Below are 16512 nucleotides of genomic sequence, written 5' to 3'. Positions count from 1 at the left end.
TGCTGTGAGAGCCAAGGGACGTGAGGCAGGCTGGCAGGGAGGGGACAGCGCCCTGACCGTCTTGGAAGGGGGGCCCTGAGGTCACAGCACATGTCTGGCTCTATGTGGTCAGGGGGGTGTGCCCAAGAGAGGAAGTGACATTTGCACAGGTAGGAAAGGCTGGGGTAGGAGGTGGGGGTGCTCCAGGCCCAATGGAGGTGAAGGAACTGAAAGCAGCAGCAGCAGGGAAGAGGGAGGGTCACGGGTGTGGGGGTAGGGAGGGGCCCGGGGAGGGGTGGAGGAGGGAGCTGTGGTGGGGCGTCAGGGAGGGGGCTGTGGAGGGGGCCGGCAGGTGGCCCGAGGAGAGCTGTGGCGCCCCAGGTTTGCATTCAGAGGTCGGGCTGGTCTCCGGCATCCGAGGCGTCAGTTGTGGGCAGCCAGAAACCTCGGGCAGTGCCCGTTCCATTCTGTCTGGCATCTGAGGATGCCTTCTGTTAACAAGTGCGGAGTGTTTCTTTCCAGTCAGGGGCTCGTCTTTAAATCTTAAAATGCAACCATGAACAGTGATAAAATAACGACTATGAAGTGTGGTTTATATCATGATCTTGCATAATTGGCGTCGTAACCTTCGTTTTCTCAGAAGATAGTAAACCTTGGAGCGAACCAGTGTCCCCGCGGTGAGGGCCCTCAGGGCTGCCTGGGCTCTGCCTGTGGGACACATGGGGTCAGCAGAGGAGGGGAGTTCTGTGAACTACCCCGCTGGCTCGGGGCTTTCCGTGGTGGAGCAGAATGTTGTGGACGCCCTGGGCTGCCTGACAGAACCCCGGGCTGACGTCTTAAACAGCAGAGACGCCCCCCAGCCCTGGGGGCCAGGAGTCCGAGATGGAGGGCCCCTTGGCAGGAAGGGTCTGTCCCAGACGCCTCTCCAGCGCTGCTGCTTGCTTGGCTGTGGCTGCATCACTCCGTCTTCACACGGCCGCCCCCCTGCGAAGTGTTTGTGTCCCAGTATCCCCTTCTTAGAAGGACACCAGTCACTTTGGATTAGGGCCCACCCTAATGACCTCATCTTAGCTAATGACGTCTGTATGGACCTGGTTTCCAAATAACGTTACATGCTGAAGTCCTGGGGACTGACTCCAGCAAGTGAGTTTTGGGGACAAGGTTCAATCCACAGCAAATGGCAGCAAGCGCACACAGGTCTATGGTCAACAAGAATATTCCTGCAAATTCAAGTTCTGACCCGCGTCATTGGATGTGATTTACCCACAACAGCCGCCCCCATTGGGAGGGTGTAATTCGACGGGTTTGCACACACCTGTGAAACGTGTCCCTGCCCGGGGACTCCCTGAGCCCTGGGGACCCACCCCTCGCTGTCCCCAGGCCGCCCACTGGCCTGCCTCTGCCCCGTCCCCGTTGAGCACTTGGCATTTTCTAATGTTTCATAAGGAGGGACTCATACCCTGTCCCTTTGTCTCTGCGTTCCCGCCGAGGGGTTATTTTGGGACTCACCCGTGTCTGCGTGTCTGCGTGGTAAGGATGTTTAGGCCCGCAGAGTGCGGCGCAGGGGGGCGAGGAGGCACCGGGTCCCCGCGAGCCCGACCCACCTTTGGGATGATTCTCCTTTGTTTGTCTGCTCACCTGCTGACGCACATTTGGTCGTTTCCAAATTTTGACTGTGGTGACTGAAGCTGCTGTGACCGTGTGAGTCCTCAGGTGGACCCGTGTTTTCACCTCCCAGGCAGGGCACGTTGGAATGGTTGGGTCATGTGGGTTTGTTCAACTTTTGAGGACACAGCCAGGCCGCCTGCTCAGTGTCTGCCATCCAGGTGGGAGGTGGTGGACGAGGGGGGTCCTCGGGGCACGCCACCCCGCAGAGAGGAGGTTTGCCAAGCAGTTCCGTGCTCTAAGTGTGGCTTCTTTAGGGGGACAGCAGAGCCCGCCCTCCCCCCGGGTGACCCTGCAGAACTGTGCGCCTTGTGCCCCAGGGTTGCGGGGGCCCGGCCTCAGCTCCTCGCCTTACGGCGACGTGGCACCTGAGTCTCTTCAGGATCGCAGGCTGCTCCCTGAGGGTCCCTTACCCACGGGGTGTCCACGGGACTTGTGAGTGCATGAAGGTGCCCTGTGATCTGCACGGCAGTGCAGGCAGCTCAGAGATGACGGTGCTCAGGCGTGGGTCCCCCAGCCAGGTGCGTCTCCGTCAGGCGGCACCTCCACCAGGGCAGGGCAGATGCTCTGCCACCTTCTCAAAGAAGAACCGTGGTGCACGTGCTTTAGTCTTCCTTGTCAGGCCATTAAGATGCGAAAGGCTCAGCTGCCGAAAAGCACTGGGCAGCCTGCCGCTCTCCCGCTGGTCAGACGGGCAGGACCCCGCGACCCTCTCACCCTCTTACTGATGCAGGGAGATTGTGGACTGTTATTCTCCTAGGGCTTCCCTGGGCTTGGATGAATTATGTGTATCTTTAACATTTCCACTAATCTTGGATTATCATTGGTTCATTTTTGGGGGGAGAGGGAGGTGATTGTGCTTATTTATTTATATTTAATGGCGGTGCGGGGAACTGAAACAGGGCTGCGGCCAAGATAAGCGCACGTGCCGCCACTGAACTGCGTCTGTGCCCTCCCCCCACCGTTTTAGAACTTTCCATACAGGTGGAGATTATCTGAGAAATGCAAGCCTTGGGAGGCAGTTCTTGCTTCTCCAAAACGGAGCTTGCGTTTTCCCCTTTTCGGTATTCTTCCGAACTCTTAGCGGGTCTGTTTCACTGGTGAGTAAGGACACTTATTACTCATATAGGAAGTCAGATAGTGAAGCATGTGTCTTCTAGTTTGAATACAGGCTGCCTGAGGCTTCTGACACTTGGCTGCACACACACGACCGAGAGCTTCTTGTGGATGCTGGGCATTAAACAGACGCCTTGAGTTTAAATGGTTGGTTTCCGCAATTTGGCACTTGTTTTGGTGCCTCCCGTAGTGTCTAGTGAACCTGAGTCTGCAACGCCAGGCGTGAGGTGTGACACTGCACCGGACGGGCTTCTGTCCTCCTGCCCGCCTCCCACGCGCGGGGGGGAGGGGCAGAGCCCGGAGGCACCCACAGTCAGACCCTGGGTGTGTGCGAGCCTCCAGCCCCCAAGCCCTGCAGCCGCAGTTCTTAACGTTCTTCATATTTGTCCTCCTCAGGGGCCGTCCTTGGGGTCAGGACGCACTGCTGGGACCGAAAGGCTGACCCACGAGCTAAGCAGCGTGTTTACTTTGGGTTTCGAGTCTGGTGGCTGCTTGGGGCCAGGGTCTCTGTTCTCGGCCGTGGCCGCAGGAAGGGGGGTGACTGGGGGGATGGCAGGGACGGTGCCGGGTGGGCCGTCAGGGGAGACGAGGGGACGAGAGGCTTCCACCCTCTCCTGCCTCTTTTTCCCAGCCCGTGGAGTGTGGACAGAGTAAGTGCTTCTGTCGCTGGGCGTTTTCAGGTGATCTCAGGTGACGTTTGAGAACCTGTGTTGTAAAGTCTAAAGGAGGGTGTTGCAGAAGGGGGTTATAGTTCAGTGCTGGAGTGCGCGTGGTGTGCGTGAGGTCGCCAGCACTGCCACTTAAAACATAAACAAACAAACCCAATCCCCCCAGCCCAGAAATAAATAAATAAATAAATAAAATCAGGGAAGGTGTTGCACAAATGAAGAGGCCCCCCCCAACCCCACCCGCAGAGGGAAAGACAGATGGACACCCCACCCTGGACCAGGTTAGTTTTCTCAGAATTGAATGCATTTTGGCGTCTGGGGTGAACGCTGACAGATCAACTGGAAGATGGTCTGTTTAACAGGACAGTCAGACTAACAACTGTCTTTCTCAGGTGAGTGTCTCCCCCAGAATTTGTATATTGAAGCCCTAACCCCCAGTGCCTCAGAATGTGACCAAGTTTGATGTAATTAGTTAAGATAAGGTTACACTAGAATAGGGTGGACCTTGTCCAACCTGACCACTGGTGTCCTAGTAGGAGGAGATGGTGGTGGCTGTGTGACAGCCGAGGCAGAGATGGGGTGACGGCTCTACACACCAAGGACACCGAGGATTGCTGGCCACTGGCCGAAGCTGATCCGGGCCCAGGACACATCCTCCCAGGAGCCTTCAGAGAACCCCACTGACACCCTGCCCCGGCCCCCAGACGGGGTGGTAGAAATGCCCTGCTCTTCAGCCCCCAGACTGTGGCCCTGTGTTCAGCAGCCCCAGGAGACCCTGGGGAACGAGGGAGACGTGAGGAGCGGGGCAGGGAGAGCACTGCAGGGGGAGCCCCAGCTCCAGAAATGACTGGGGCGCTTCCGGTCTCCTGGGGCACCTTCCCCACACCCGAAGCCCTCCTGGGGGCTGAGCTGGTTGTGGGCCCCCTCTCCGCAGGGGCCAGGTCAGCAGGGGAGCCGGCCTCCTGCCTCTGGGGCTGGTTGGGTTTGGAAGTTTGCGGGGCTGAGGCTGTGAACGTCTGCTTTCGGCCTTTACTGCTCTGTTCTGCGGATTTTGTTTGTGTAGGAAGTTGTCGCTGTGTTTTTTGTTGTTGCATTTTTGTTTTGTTTTCTTTTTGTTGGTCTTTTTTAGGTGGGGGATAATTAAGTGTATTTATGTATGTGCTTAGTGGAGCTGCTGGGATTGAACCCAGGACCTCGTGCACGCTAAGCACGCCCTCCACCACTGAACTGTACTCTCCCCTGCCTGCACTTTGAAAGGACACTTCTCCACGGGTGAGGGATGAAGGCGCACTTGGATTACTTAACCTAGATTTTCTGTTTGGATAAGAAACTCGCTTCAAGTGCTTGAAGTGTTGGCGTTTCCCGTCTTTCTGAGTATTTGCTTATTGCTCTGAGGGTCAGCTGCAGTGTGCAGGACTCTGCTCAGGGCCCTGTGTCCATTATGACGGGGGTGAGCCTCGATCGGCTCGCTGGCTGCCCCGCCCTGCCAGGCACTCTGCCGCCGTCACCCTCCGTCCCCGCAAATGTGGCCCAACTCTGCCTGGCTCGGGTGTCGACAGCGTGGGTAACTCTTTTGTTCTCGCCCCCGCAGAGTCCGTAGAGGAGGCCGCACCAGCACTTCCAAATGAACAACCGAAAGGAAGACATGGAAATCGCGTCCCACTACCGGCACCTGCTCCGCGAGCTCAACGAGCAGAGGCAGCACGGCGTCCTGTGCGACGTGTGCGTGGTGGTCGAGGGCAAGGTCTTCAAGGCCCACAAGAACGTCCTGCTGGGCAGCAGCCGCTACTTCAAGACGCTGTACTGCCAGGTGCAGAAGACGTCCGAGCAGGCCACCGTCACACACCTGGACATCGTCACAGCCCAGGGCTTCAAGGCCATCATCGACTTCATGTACTCCGCCCACCTGGCCCTCACCAGCCGCAACGTCATCGAGGTGATGTCCGCCGCCAGCTTCCTGCAGATGACGGACATCGTGCAGGCGTGCCACGACTTCATCAAGGCCGCGCTGGACATCAGCATCAAGCCGGACGCCTCAGACGAGCTCTCGGAGCTCGAGATCGGCGCCCCATCTGGCAGCAGCGCGGACGCACTGATCTCAGCCGTGATGGCCGGGAGGAGCATTTCCCCGTGGCTGGCTCGGCGCACGAGCCCCGCCAATTCTTCTGGAGACTCGGCCATCGCCAGCTGCCATGAAGGCGGAAGCAGCTATGGGAAGGAGGACCAGGAGCCCAAGGCCGATGGCCCCGACGACCTGTCCTTGCAGCCGCTGTGGCCTGGCGATGTGGGCTACGGGCCTCTGCGGATCAAGGAGGAGCAGGTCTCACCATCTCACTATGGGGGTGGCGAGCTGCCCTCCTCCAGGGACACTGCCGTCCAGAACTCGTTCTCAGAGCAGGTCGGGGCGGACGGCTGGCAGCCCACAGGCCGAAGAAAGAATCGGAAAAACAAAGAGACAGTTCGCCACATCACGCAGCAGGTGGAGGCCGACAGCCGGGCCGGCTCCCCAGTGCCGTCTTTCCTCCCGACATCCGGGTGGCCGTTCAGCAGCCGCGACTCAAGTAAGCCCTTTGTTTGTCCCTGGCGGGGCTGGGGCGCCGTAGGGCACTGTTTGTCGGTGGCCCCGTGGCCTCTCGCTCCATACATAAAGTGGCCCCTTTCCGGGCTCACACTGGGGGCTTCCGGGGGCTCACCTCCTCTTGTAGTAAATTGGTGTGAGAGCAGGGAATGCGGCCACTGTGTCCCAGCAGCTGCGGTGACTCCCTGGTGTCCCTGTCCGTGCAGTGACAGTGCCACCAGCACACAGAGGCCGCCTGGGTGGGGCTTTTCTGAGGCCGTGGGGTCTGCAGCCAGACAAGTGGGGTGATGCCTGGAAGGAGCCCAGCGGGTGTGGGGTCTGCTTTCCGCCGTGCAGGGGTCTCCCGGGAGCGCTAGTTGGGTAACTTACTTTTTAAAGACTGAAACGTTAACATGTGAAAAAGAGGAGCGAGCATCAGGTGTCGGGCTCTGGGTGAAGGGCAGGACGGCAGCCGTGTGGCCCAGTCCTGGGCTGGCGCCGCGGCGTGTCCTTCGGGCCTCATTGTGCCCGTGATCCGTCCCGTCCTGAGGGGCTCGAAGGCTTGTGGCCACAGCGCCCCCTCCCAGCGGGGGGCGCTTCCTCGCTGCATGACTAGTGTCACGCGTGACGCTGAGACGATGTGTTTTCTTCTTGCAGTGGTGGGAGCCTCTCCCGGACCCCGAGTCTGTCAGGTGCCAGGGCTCTAAGCTTAGCTTTGATGGTCGTGTCCTCACCCCCGCAGACAGCTTCATGTGTCTCCCAGACTAGTAAACAAGTTGAACGTTTACTGAACGCCAGGCGCTTTTCCTGGTGCCTCCACGCCAAGCTTTTCCGTCCGAGGGGCAGACGGGGCCAGAGGGCCGCGTTGGGTGGGGGGGCGATGGTGGAACAGGGGTTGGTGTCCGGCTCAGTGGTGTTGAACAAGTGCCCACACTGGGGAGCCCCCTCCAGGAAGAAGGTTAGAAATCAGTGGGCACTTGTGCGTGGACAGAGGTGGACAGAAGGCAGCAAAGTGTGGGGCACAAGCCCTGAAAAACGTCCCAAATGCTAAGCCTGTGCTCGGGTGGCCCAGGGTGGCCTGCGCTAGCCAGCCGCTGGGGTCCTGAGCCAGGGAGGGTACACTGGCTCTACTGTCGTGGTAAAGTACACACATCGTAGACTTTAGGTGCGCTGGCATTAAGTACGAGACCACAATCACTCTCCAGAACTGTCTCGTCACCCCAAGCTGAAACTCTATCCATTCAACAGCAGCTCCGCAGACACCCTGTGGCCTTGCTCACTCGTTCTCACGCCCGTTGTTGCTGTGTGTTTCCAGCCCCGAGCACTGGGCCGGGCTCCCGGGGATTCGAGCCAAGTGAGTTTAGCCAGGGCCTATGCCTCGGTGGAGTCACTGCGTGCTAGGCAGTGCCCTGGGCCCTGCGCAGCTGCCCGCCCCTGGTTGGGACGTGGTGAACGTCCTGACGGGCGGCCCTCAGGACTGTTGGAGTTTGGCCACCTGTCTCCCTGCTAGCGGTGGGCACAGTGCTCGCCTGTGTCTGTCCCCTTGTTCATGGTCTTTCACCAGCTTAGTCTAAAGCTTGCAGAGCAGCGTTCACCAGGATGACTCACGGAACGTTCTGGGGCCGCAGAGACTTCCCCTCCTGACCTGCACCTGCCGCGGTGCTGGAGGCCATTAGGTTTGCGAGTCCATCAACGTGTGAAGAGCACGGAGGCTTCCCCCGCCCGTAGGTTTGATGTTTTAAATGCAGTTGTCGAGCAGAAGGTGTTTTTAGGATCCAACAAGTGACTTCGGCTGTGTGTACTTCTGCTAATGTCTTAAATCCCTCGGGTTACCAAGGCAACTGCGAGATTACCCCGAGTTGCTAAGACAAGGACATGAGGTGTGGGCTCGCGTGGGACGTCTCTGCCCGTCACGGTGGCCATGTATTCCTCCGCTCTGGCCCTGGGCTGGGGTTTGGAAGCATAAATTGTGATCCCCAATGGATGTCAGTTTGCTTTCATTAAAGATTTATTACATCTTAGAGAAGAGCATTTTTTCATTCTCATCCCATTTATAAGAGAAAAGACCCTTTTCCAAAGGAATGTGTCAGGCAATTCCTGCAGGTCACTCATGGTGCTTGGGAAGATGCTCAGATGCCCAGCACTGCAGTGGGTCCGTGCCCTGTCCCCCTGTGTTCCCACCTCGGCCTTGGGGGCTGGGGGCCTGTTGGTTTTAGATTGACTTTTCCAAGCAGACGGCCAAGTGCAGGCTAACCCAGCAGCTTCCAAGAAAACACCCATTGAAATTTACCTCCAAGTTGCAGCCTGTTTGTATGATCGCCCGTGGGAACCAGCATTAAGATGTCAGGCGTGTTATGGATACAGGCCAGGCCCGCGGCGTCCCTCCGGCCTCACACCCACGTCCTGGACCCTGGGGCGGCTGTGAGCCTTTGATGCAGTGGATCTGTAGCTTCCAGTTCAGGGGCTGGTCCAGGAAGAGCCCAGGTGCCCCGTCCCCACGTCCCATGCACGTTCCTTAAAGGATCTGCAGAAATAAAGTCCGGAGCTAGAATAAAACGTGTGGGTTCTGCAAAGTAAATGTTTGTGCCTGGATCTTGGTAAGGTTGGACCCTGATGTCCTGGGGTTTGAAGAATGCGTTGGAACCACAGAGCAGGTTCAGGTTTAGAGCAGGTTCCTGAAAAGTGTGGGTGCTCAGCTGTACCCCCCAGATGGTTTTCCTTCAGGAACCAGCAGAATTGCCTGGAATCCATCCTGGCTGACCACCTTGCCATCTGTGGGGGGCTGGCCGGTGCCCCCGACACCACAGCAGTAGTCTTCATCCAAAGTTTGGTTGGGAATGTGGGGGAGACTCTCACAGGGATGGGAGGTGGTGAGGCCGACCTTGTCCTGAAGCGAGAGAGCGGACCACTGGTGGGGTCCTGGTGGGAGGGGGAGGAGGGGCAGGCCCATCTCCTTGATGGACAAGAAGCGCATCCCGGGCGGTGGGGGGGGCGGCCCTGGGACCCTCGCCTGGGCCCCTGTGACCACCCAGGCCCAGCTTGAGGCCACACTTCTGAATTGCTGCCTGGACGGAGGATCCTCGCCACCTTGGTCTTGCTGAGTGGCCAGCAGAGCGTCTTTTTCGCTGAAGCAGAAATCCCTGGACTTTCTGGAAAACTTGAGTTCATGAAGACTGAGGCCTCTCATTGGTCCAGACGGAAGCTGAGGCCGGTTGACCGGCAGAGCTGGGGGGACGCCGCCATCACACCCTGCGTTGCTCCTACGGCCAGGGAAGAGCTTGAGGGCGTCTGGGTGGATCAGGAGAGAAGGAGCGATGCCTCTGGAGGCGACGCAGAGAGCCCAGTCTCGCCCGGGACCCCCAAAGGGCGGTGGGGCCTTCCCTGCTCGGCGGGGAGGGGAGAAGGGGAGGCGGCGTTGGCCGGGGCCCACTTTGTGGGCAGCACTGCTGTGTCCTGTTTTGCCCTTTCTGCTCTGGGATCAGCCGGGTTTGGAGGACGGGCCCCACCGCTTACTCAAGATAAAGGGCCCAGCTGGGAAGTGCGGCCTCTGCCTCCTGGAGGCAGGGTAGCAGCATCTCACTGAGCCCGGCTTTGAGGTGAACTTGAGGGGTTCTGTCCTCTGTAGCCAAGCAGGTTTGTCTGCTGCCGTGTGTACACAGTGGCAGTGTAGCCCTGAGAGCGAGCGTGTGCCCCCCACGTGGGGCCGCCGAGCCCAGTCACGTTGAGACGCTCAAGGTGACATGTGCACATTTGGCACTTGATGTACATACGTGTGTACGTGTACACTCACAGGCACAGCTTGCAAGCTTACACTTACACAGATTTAAAAAGGGGTAGTGAGTGTAATTTTTAACTGTTCATTTGAAAACTTTTATGCTACTGTTTTTTTCAAACTTTTAAAAAACCGAGACAGAATATACGACCAGAAAAGGCAAATCCCAACCGTTCAGCTGGCGAGGAGAGCGTGACTCATCCCCCCAGACACCCCCAGACCCGTGCTGGGGCCGCCTCCTGGGGGCTCTGTGTGCGGGCCTCTCGGTGGTCCGCTGTGGACGAGCCCCGGCCGTGCCTGCCCCTCCCGGGCCAGGGGCCTCCCCTGATGCTGGCAGCCTGGCTGCGTGGACCCCCGTGCCGGCCTTCCGTGCTGACGGCACGTGTGACTTTGGTGTTTGCAGGGCTGGGCTCCCTTCCCGCTGCTGCTGCTGTGACAGATCAGCACAGACCCACGGCTTAAGGCGGCCCAGCCTCGTCCTCTCCCGGCCCGGGGGCTACCCCAGGTCCAGGGCACTGGTCCCTCTGGCAACTCCAGGGCAGAATCTGCTTCCTTGGGTCGTGGCCCCGCGTCTCTGTCCCCAGCTCCGGTGCCATCTCCCACCTCCCTTTTCCCCTTGGACGGACCCATGTGTGGATAGTGACCCCGACGGTCAGGGTGATCTCCCGTCTCAGGGTCCCCAACCTCCTCACACCTGCCGACGCGTTCCGGTCAGGACGCGTTCTCCAGGACCCTGGACACTGGGGACCATTACAGGGTGTTTGGTGAAAATTACCATTCCCTTTTCCTGTTTTTTTAGGTATAATACACATTCAATAAGCTGCAGATTTTGAGTGTACAGTTTGAATACCCTTTTGTCTCTCTCCCTACCGTGTTAGTGGGCAAACGTTCACACTTAGAGAAAAGTTGAACAAACAGAAGGGATCCCCCACCTGCTAATGTTTCGCTTTGTCATACGTGTGTCCGTGGAGTCACCCAAACCCACCACGTCTCCAGTGTGTCAGAGCGGCCGATGTCAGCACCTCACCGCAGACGCGTGGACGGCCGCCCAGCACAGCCGCCCGCCTGCACTCGAGGCCGGGTCCCAGCCCCGTGCTCACGCCTCGCGGGTTGTGGGCAGCGCTCCGTCGTTGGATCTGCCCGTTGGTTTCTTGCCTCTTGTCTGCTAAAATCTGGGCTGCTCCCAGCTTTTGCTCTTGTGAGTAAAAGTTCCATGACCAGTTTTGGCCCATTTTGTGGATTTACATTTTCACTGCTTCTGCGTGAGTACCTGGGAGGGGCCGGGTCACAGGGAGGGGTGACATCAGTTTTATGAGAAACTGCCAGGCCCTCCCCAGGGGTCCCGCGTGACGGTTCTGGTGGCTCCACACGCGTCTGAATTCTGACCGCTCAGCTGGCAGTTGAGATCTGACAAGTGCTTACGCCTCTGTCGTCAGGACAGAGACCGTTCCTGCCCGGAGCGTCCCCTCCTGCCCCTTTCAGTGCCGCCCTGCCTCAGGCCAGCCTAGGAGTGAGGGTGCCGCAGGTGTGTGCCGCCCTGTCTGCTGACGTCCGTTCTCAGGTTATTGCGCACCACCCGCCACTTGTAAGAAGTAACACGGGAGCCCACGTGCTGGTCCTGCGCTCTCCCCAGTCAGACTCCCTCCTCCCTAACCAGGAAACCACTGTGGCATGGTCCCCTGACGTGGCCCTGGCACAGCCACGGCCGGGGCAGCTGCCACCAGAGGCCCTGGGCCGCCCTCCCCGGCATCCGCAGCCGTGGGGTCTGCGGCCGTGATTTTCGCCGTGTGGTCTCGGTGTCCTCACGCCATCGTGTCCCAGACGGTACCTGTCCTCCAGCTGTGACACAGCCGGTTTATTCATGCGCCTGTTGATGGACATTTGGGTTATTTCCGGCTATTGTGATCCAACGGCTATAAACGTCCCAGGACACGTCTTTCCGTGATTTGTCGGATTCCTCCCCGGAGCGTGTACACAGCTGAGATGGTTCGTCTGCAAGTCTTCAGCCGTCCCGGAGGGTCTGAGGTGTCACTTTATGGTTCTCATGCCCATCTCCTCCAGGCTTTATCAGGGTTCCCTTGTCTCCCTCTGAGAGGGCTCGGGTCAGGGCTGTGTGCGGTGTCAGGTCTGAGAGGCTGGCTGTCCAGTGCTCCTGGGGCCCCGCTGGCTGGGGGCCTGCCTCTGATGGGCCGCCTCCTAACTGCCGTTGACGCCCCTTCCCGGGGAGCGTCTTCCGCCGAGGGGCGCATCCTTCGCCTGCCTCGGTGGCAAGTCTTTCACGGGGTGTGCGTTCTGAAAGCAGCTTCTGTCTTTGGCTCATTTTTTCAAGCTACAGTGTCTTTGGAAGAGTATAAATTTTGATGAAGTCCAGTCTGTGAACTTTCATGGTTCCTGCTTTTTGGGCCTTGTGCGAGGCACCTGTGCCTGAGGTCACGAAGCTTCTCCACGGCTTTCCCCGGAGGTCTGATGGCTCGTAGTGCGACACACAGGCCTGGGATGCGTGCTGGCCTCGCACGGGGCGGGGGCCAGCCTCAGAGTCTCCTTTCGCACATGGGTGTCCAGTTGTTCCAGAACCATCTGCCCATTGAATTACCTTGCTAACTGTGTATTTATTGTTTGTCTACGTACCTTGCTAGCTGTATTTCTAAATTAAAGCATATTTTTTACATGATGTGAAAACTTTCTGATGGTCACAGAAAGTGAGGAAACTGGATTTTAACTTGGACGAAGAGGCAGGACACTTAAGAACACATTGCAGGCACATAAGATAAGAAGGCAAATTTTAGACAAAGTGCATAATTACAGGTTTTTGCATTGTTTGTGAAATCTACTGAGAGTGAGGACTGAGGTCTGGTTGGAGCTGTAACTCGGGAGGGAGGAGCCTCCCGGGAAGACGGCCTCGGCCTGCGGTTTCCACTTCCCGCTCGTCCAGAAGGTTCCGCTATGTTGCTGCTTGCACATGGGTGTGACGGGGTGCCCACCCGTTCTGTGGATGAGACGTGGCAGGCCGGGCTGGTAGGGCTGTGACGTCTGCAAAAAGGCTCTCAATGGAGAGTGGAGATTTGGGGAAATCTTAGAAACTGCATGCCTGCTGTCCACCAGGCCGGGACTCCAGGGGCTTCCTGGGACAGCCAGGCCCCCGGACCCTGCAGCTCGTGGCTGTGCCGTTCTCCCCCTGTTCCATCGTCTGTTTTTACCCCGCTTTGCATCTCGCACTGTGTCACCCAGCTGAATTGTTTAGAAATTATGCTTATGTTAATTATAATCTTTTTTCTGCTTTTCAGCTGAGGATTGTAAGTGAGTCAACTTTTCAAAATGTCACTTGCAGGAAGGAGGACCCCCTTTCCCCTCTAGAGTCAGTCTGTACCTTTAGCACCTGGCCCTTTAGACTTACATGTTGACATTTTAATCTGGTTGCTTCCTTTATTAAACAGAGGTCAGCCTGGGGACATGGCCAAGGGTGTCCGTGGGGCCAGGTCCTCCTGTCGCGCGGGCATGGAGTGCCTGCACACACTTTGTCCCTTGTGTTGGGGGCCGGCCTCCCTGTCCAGCCACCCTAGGATGCCGCCTGCGGCATCACCCTGCAGCCTGAGGGAGGCGCTGCTGAGCCACTGAGAGCTGCCAGCCCATCTCGTCCGGTCCCTGGTCAGTTCAGTTTTTGTCCTATCACTGAGTCTGTTTGCCACAAATGACTGTTTAGAGTTAATAGAAAGTGTTAGGTGAGATGTGACATTTTCAGAGGGTCCCTCGGTCCCCAGGTCCTCACTCAGGAAGTGCCACCCCAGCCTGGAGCAGGGACCCACCTGTCCTAAACGCACACGGTGGCCGGAGGTGGTTCCTGAAGCTCAGGCCCGAGCCTCAGCGCCCAGCTCTCCCAGCGCCAGCTGGGATCCACCCCCAAGCAGCACAGACACGCGTCCTGAATTTGACCTGTAAACGTGAGCCCCGTCGCTGCGTGGGGGGGTCGAGTCCCGCCCCAGGACTTGGGGTGGCTTTCGCTTTCAACCCGGCAGGAGCATGCTTTGTGGTTCTACGTGACGTCAGACTCGTCTGTGCGGGGATTTGTTGCAGTGTGAATACGCTTTCAACTTCCTGTTGTTTTTGAAGAATTTTGTCGTCTTAAATCCCTCTTTCTCAAGTCAAGCTCTGGTCTCGAAGGGCCTGGGAAGGCCTGGCCTCTGACTCTCCTGGCGCCTGGCTCTGTCCCTCCGCATCACAGTACCTGGGGCGTGCCCCCCGCGCGGAGCCTCCACCCCAGCCCATCTCACCAGGCTCGCCGCCTGTCAGCCAGACACCAGAGTGGACGCAGGAGCAAACTGGGGCCAGCGAGGGGCGCCCTGTGCACGGGTGTCCACCTGCCTCTTCTGCTGAGATGATTTCAGGATCGTTAAGTACCCTTAGCCGCCCCGGTCTCGTCTCAGGATGGACTCTACCCTTGAGGTTTCTTTTGAATGGTGTCGTCCTTGTGTCAGGAGGCGCCCTGTGTGTTACTTCCAGAAATGGGGCTTGAATTTCGAGCAAGACGCCCAGTGGAAAGACTCCAGGACTTGAGAGTGCAGACCTGGCTGCACTTGCTTTGCAAAAGGTGCATCACGGGTGCTGGGAACGTCTCCGCGGGTTTTCTCGCCAGCTGCCTTGGGCTGGATGTCTCTTCTCTGGAGCCCGCGGGAGCTCCTTGTTAGGCCATCGCCTGGTCACAGGTGGTCTGACAGCTTCACGGGGTGCCTGGTTCTGATTCCCATGATGGTGGTAACATTTCTGAGGCACACTCATTTGGGAGTGTTGTCATTGACAACTGTAGAAGTCCCTCCCCTGGTCACACTGCACTGGGGGACCGTCACCCACTAGCATTTTTAGGGTGGTCGGCAGTGAGCCTTTGGACTGCGCTCTGCGATCTTGTGTCAGTGCTCACACTAGCAGGAGCCCCTCCTGGACCCCCTTGTTTCGCTGTGGCTGGAAACCGCTTCACTGTTTCACGGCAGTTCTCAGTTATGGGCCCCAGGCATCCTTCTTCAGAACCGTCCTTTCAGAATTTCACATGTGGCGGGACTCGTTCAGCTAATTCTTCATTTCTTTACACGCTTTTGAACATACATTGTTAATCTAAGCTAATTAAAGTTTTGGTTTTAAAATCCAGTGTTTTTTGAATTTTAAGTCTGTTTGTGTCCCCCCAAAATTTGTACGTCGACTCTCTGACCCCGTGTGGCTGTATTTGGAGGTGGGACCTGTAAGGAAGCCTCAGGTCTCTGCAGGGAGCTCGTGCTCCCTGGGTCCCGCAGCCTCGCCGTGCACACCTGGCTCAGCTGTGCCAGGTCCTGTGTTTGTGAGCCTGGGCCTGCCTGCCGCCTTCCGCTCACCTCCAGACACTGAGCGCGTCTGTCACCTGGGCCACTTCTCCCCGAGTCGCGGCCTCACGGGGCCCCTCCACCGGGGCCAGGCCTGCCGGCAGCCCAGGGCTTTGCAGAAGCACCGAGGCCCTCCTGTTGGCCTCGGAGGCCGGCGGGCCTGGACGCCCACGTCCGCGGGAAGCTGCTGCTCCTAGGCAGTTCCACGAAGGAGTCAGCTCAGACCGCTGTCTCATCTTCCCGGGTGCTGACAACAGGGAGTCATCTCTGGGGTCCGGTTCCCGTGGGGAAAGGAGCTGGGACGGGGCTGGCAGTTCTGTTAACGTGCTGACTGACTGGATCCGGGTGTTTGTAGCCCACGGAGGGAGGCCTGGCGAGCGTGAGACCCGGCACGGGGCAGCGGGTCCCCCGATTGTGTGGCCCTCCCCGAAGTGCGCTGCCTCCTGAGCCGCCGGGAGCCCCTGCCGGCTCGTCCTCTCGGCACAGCGAGGCCAGGCCCTGAGGACCTTTCCTTCCGGTTTTCCCCAAAGCACAACTGCTGTTCCGTTCACAGGTTCTCGCTGAGGTCTGGGGTTTGAACTTCCCTAACAGACGTCCTGATCATCCAAAAAATCCTCATCTTTAAGACTCCCCCAGCATTTTATTCTGAAAAATTGCGAAGAGTACATAGAGGTGGAGAGACTCTGCGTTGAGTCCGTGTTCCCGTGATGACCAGGTGCTCGTGGCGTGCAGCCCGCACTCGTCCTGACCCACTCCACGCGTGTCGGGAAGGTCAGAGCTCCACTCGGTGCGTCTGGCCCACGTCTCTTCTGCTTCACAGACCCCTCCCGGGTCTCCCTGGCGTGTGCTCTGCCCCCATCCCCACGTCGTGATGTGAGACGGGTCTGTGTTTCTCCTGCTTCCCTGAGCTCTGAGGCGCGTGCCCGTTGGTGCCGGGACCACCTTTATTTTTGAGCTGGCCGGCGCCCTCCCATGCCCCTCCTCTCCCGTCTCCCTCTCTGTCTCCTGAAGGGTCTTGCTTTCCCCATTTCTGGACTTTGTGCACGTCCCTGGGCCCCTCACCAGCGGCAGCTCCCCAGGTCTGCCTGGCACCAGCCCGTTCGGGGGCACTTCCGTGACCCAGGCGGTAGAGGTGGCTCCAGGTCCCTCCCAGACACTCCGTGTGGACCTGAGTGCAGAGCTGTCACAGACCCCTCTTCAGTTACACTTTATTCGTTAGTTTACTGCTTATTTGAGATATAATTCACACATCCTACAATCCACCCACTTAGAGCATGCTGTTCCCTAGCTTTTAGTGTATTCACGGAGTTGTGCGGCCATCACCCTGGTCGACCTTAGGACGTTTTCATCAGCCCAGAAGGAAACCTCGTACCCCTCAGCTTTCACCCCAGGACCCTTGTCTCCCCCAGC

General features: G+C 58.3%; 1 protein-coding gene across 2 annotated transcripts in view; it reads left to right on the top strand.

Annotated features, from left to right (window-relative positions):
- The window catches only part of ZBTB46 (zinc finger and BTB domain containing 46), a 52726-nt gene that overhangs the window by 14930 nt on the left and 21284 nt on the right, over positions 1-16512 (top strand). For both annotated transcript variants that reach the window (XM_072944597.1, XM_072944598.1), the window contains exon 2: positions 5020-5989. In XM_072944597.1, coding sequence (XP_072800698.1) covers positions 5053-5989 — 937 coding nt within the window. In that variant the 5' untranslated portion in view covers positions 5020-5052. The remainder of the gene's footprint in view (positions 1-5019; positions 5990-16512) is intronic.

Source organism: Vicugna pacos, chromosome 19, assembly GCF_048564905.1.
Source record: "Vicugna pacos chromosome 19, VicPac4, whole genome shotgun sequence".
NCBI classification, from domain to species: domain Eukaryota; kingdom Metazoa; phylum Chordata; class Mammalia; order Artiodactyla; family Camelidae; genus Vicugna; species Vicugna pacos.
This window is presented reverse-complemented; position numbering and strand designations above follow the sequence as displayed.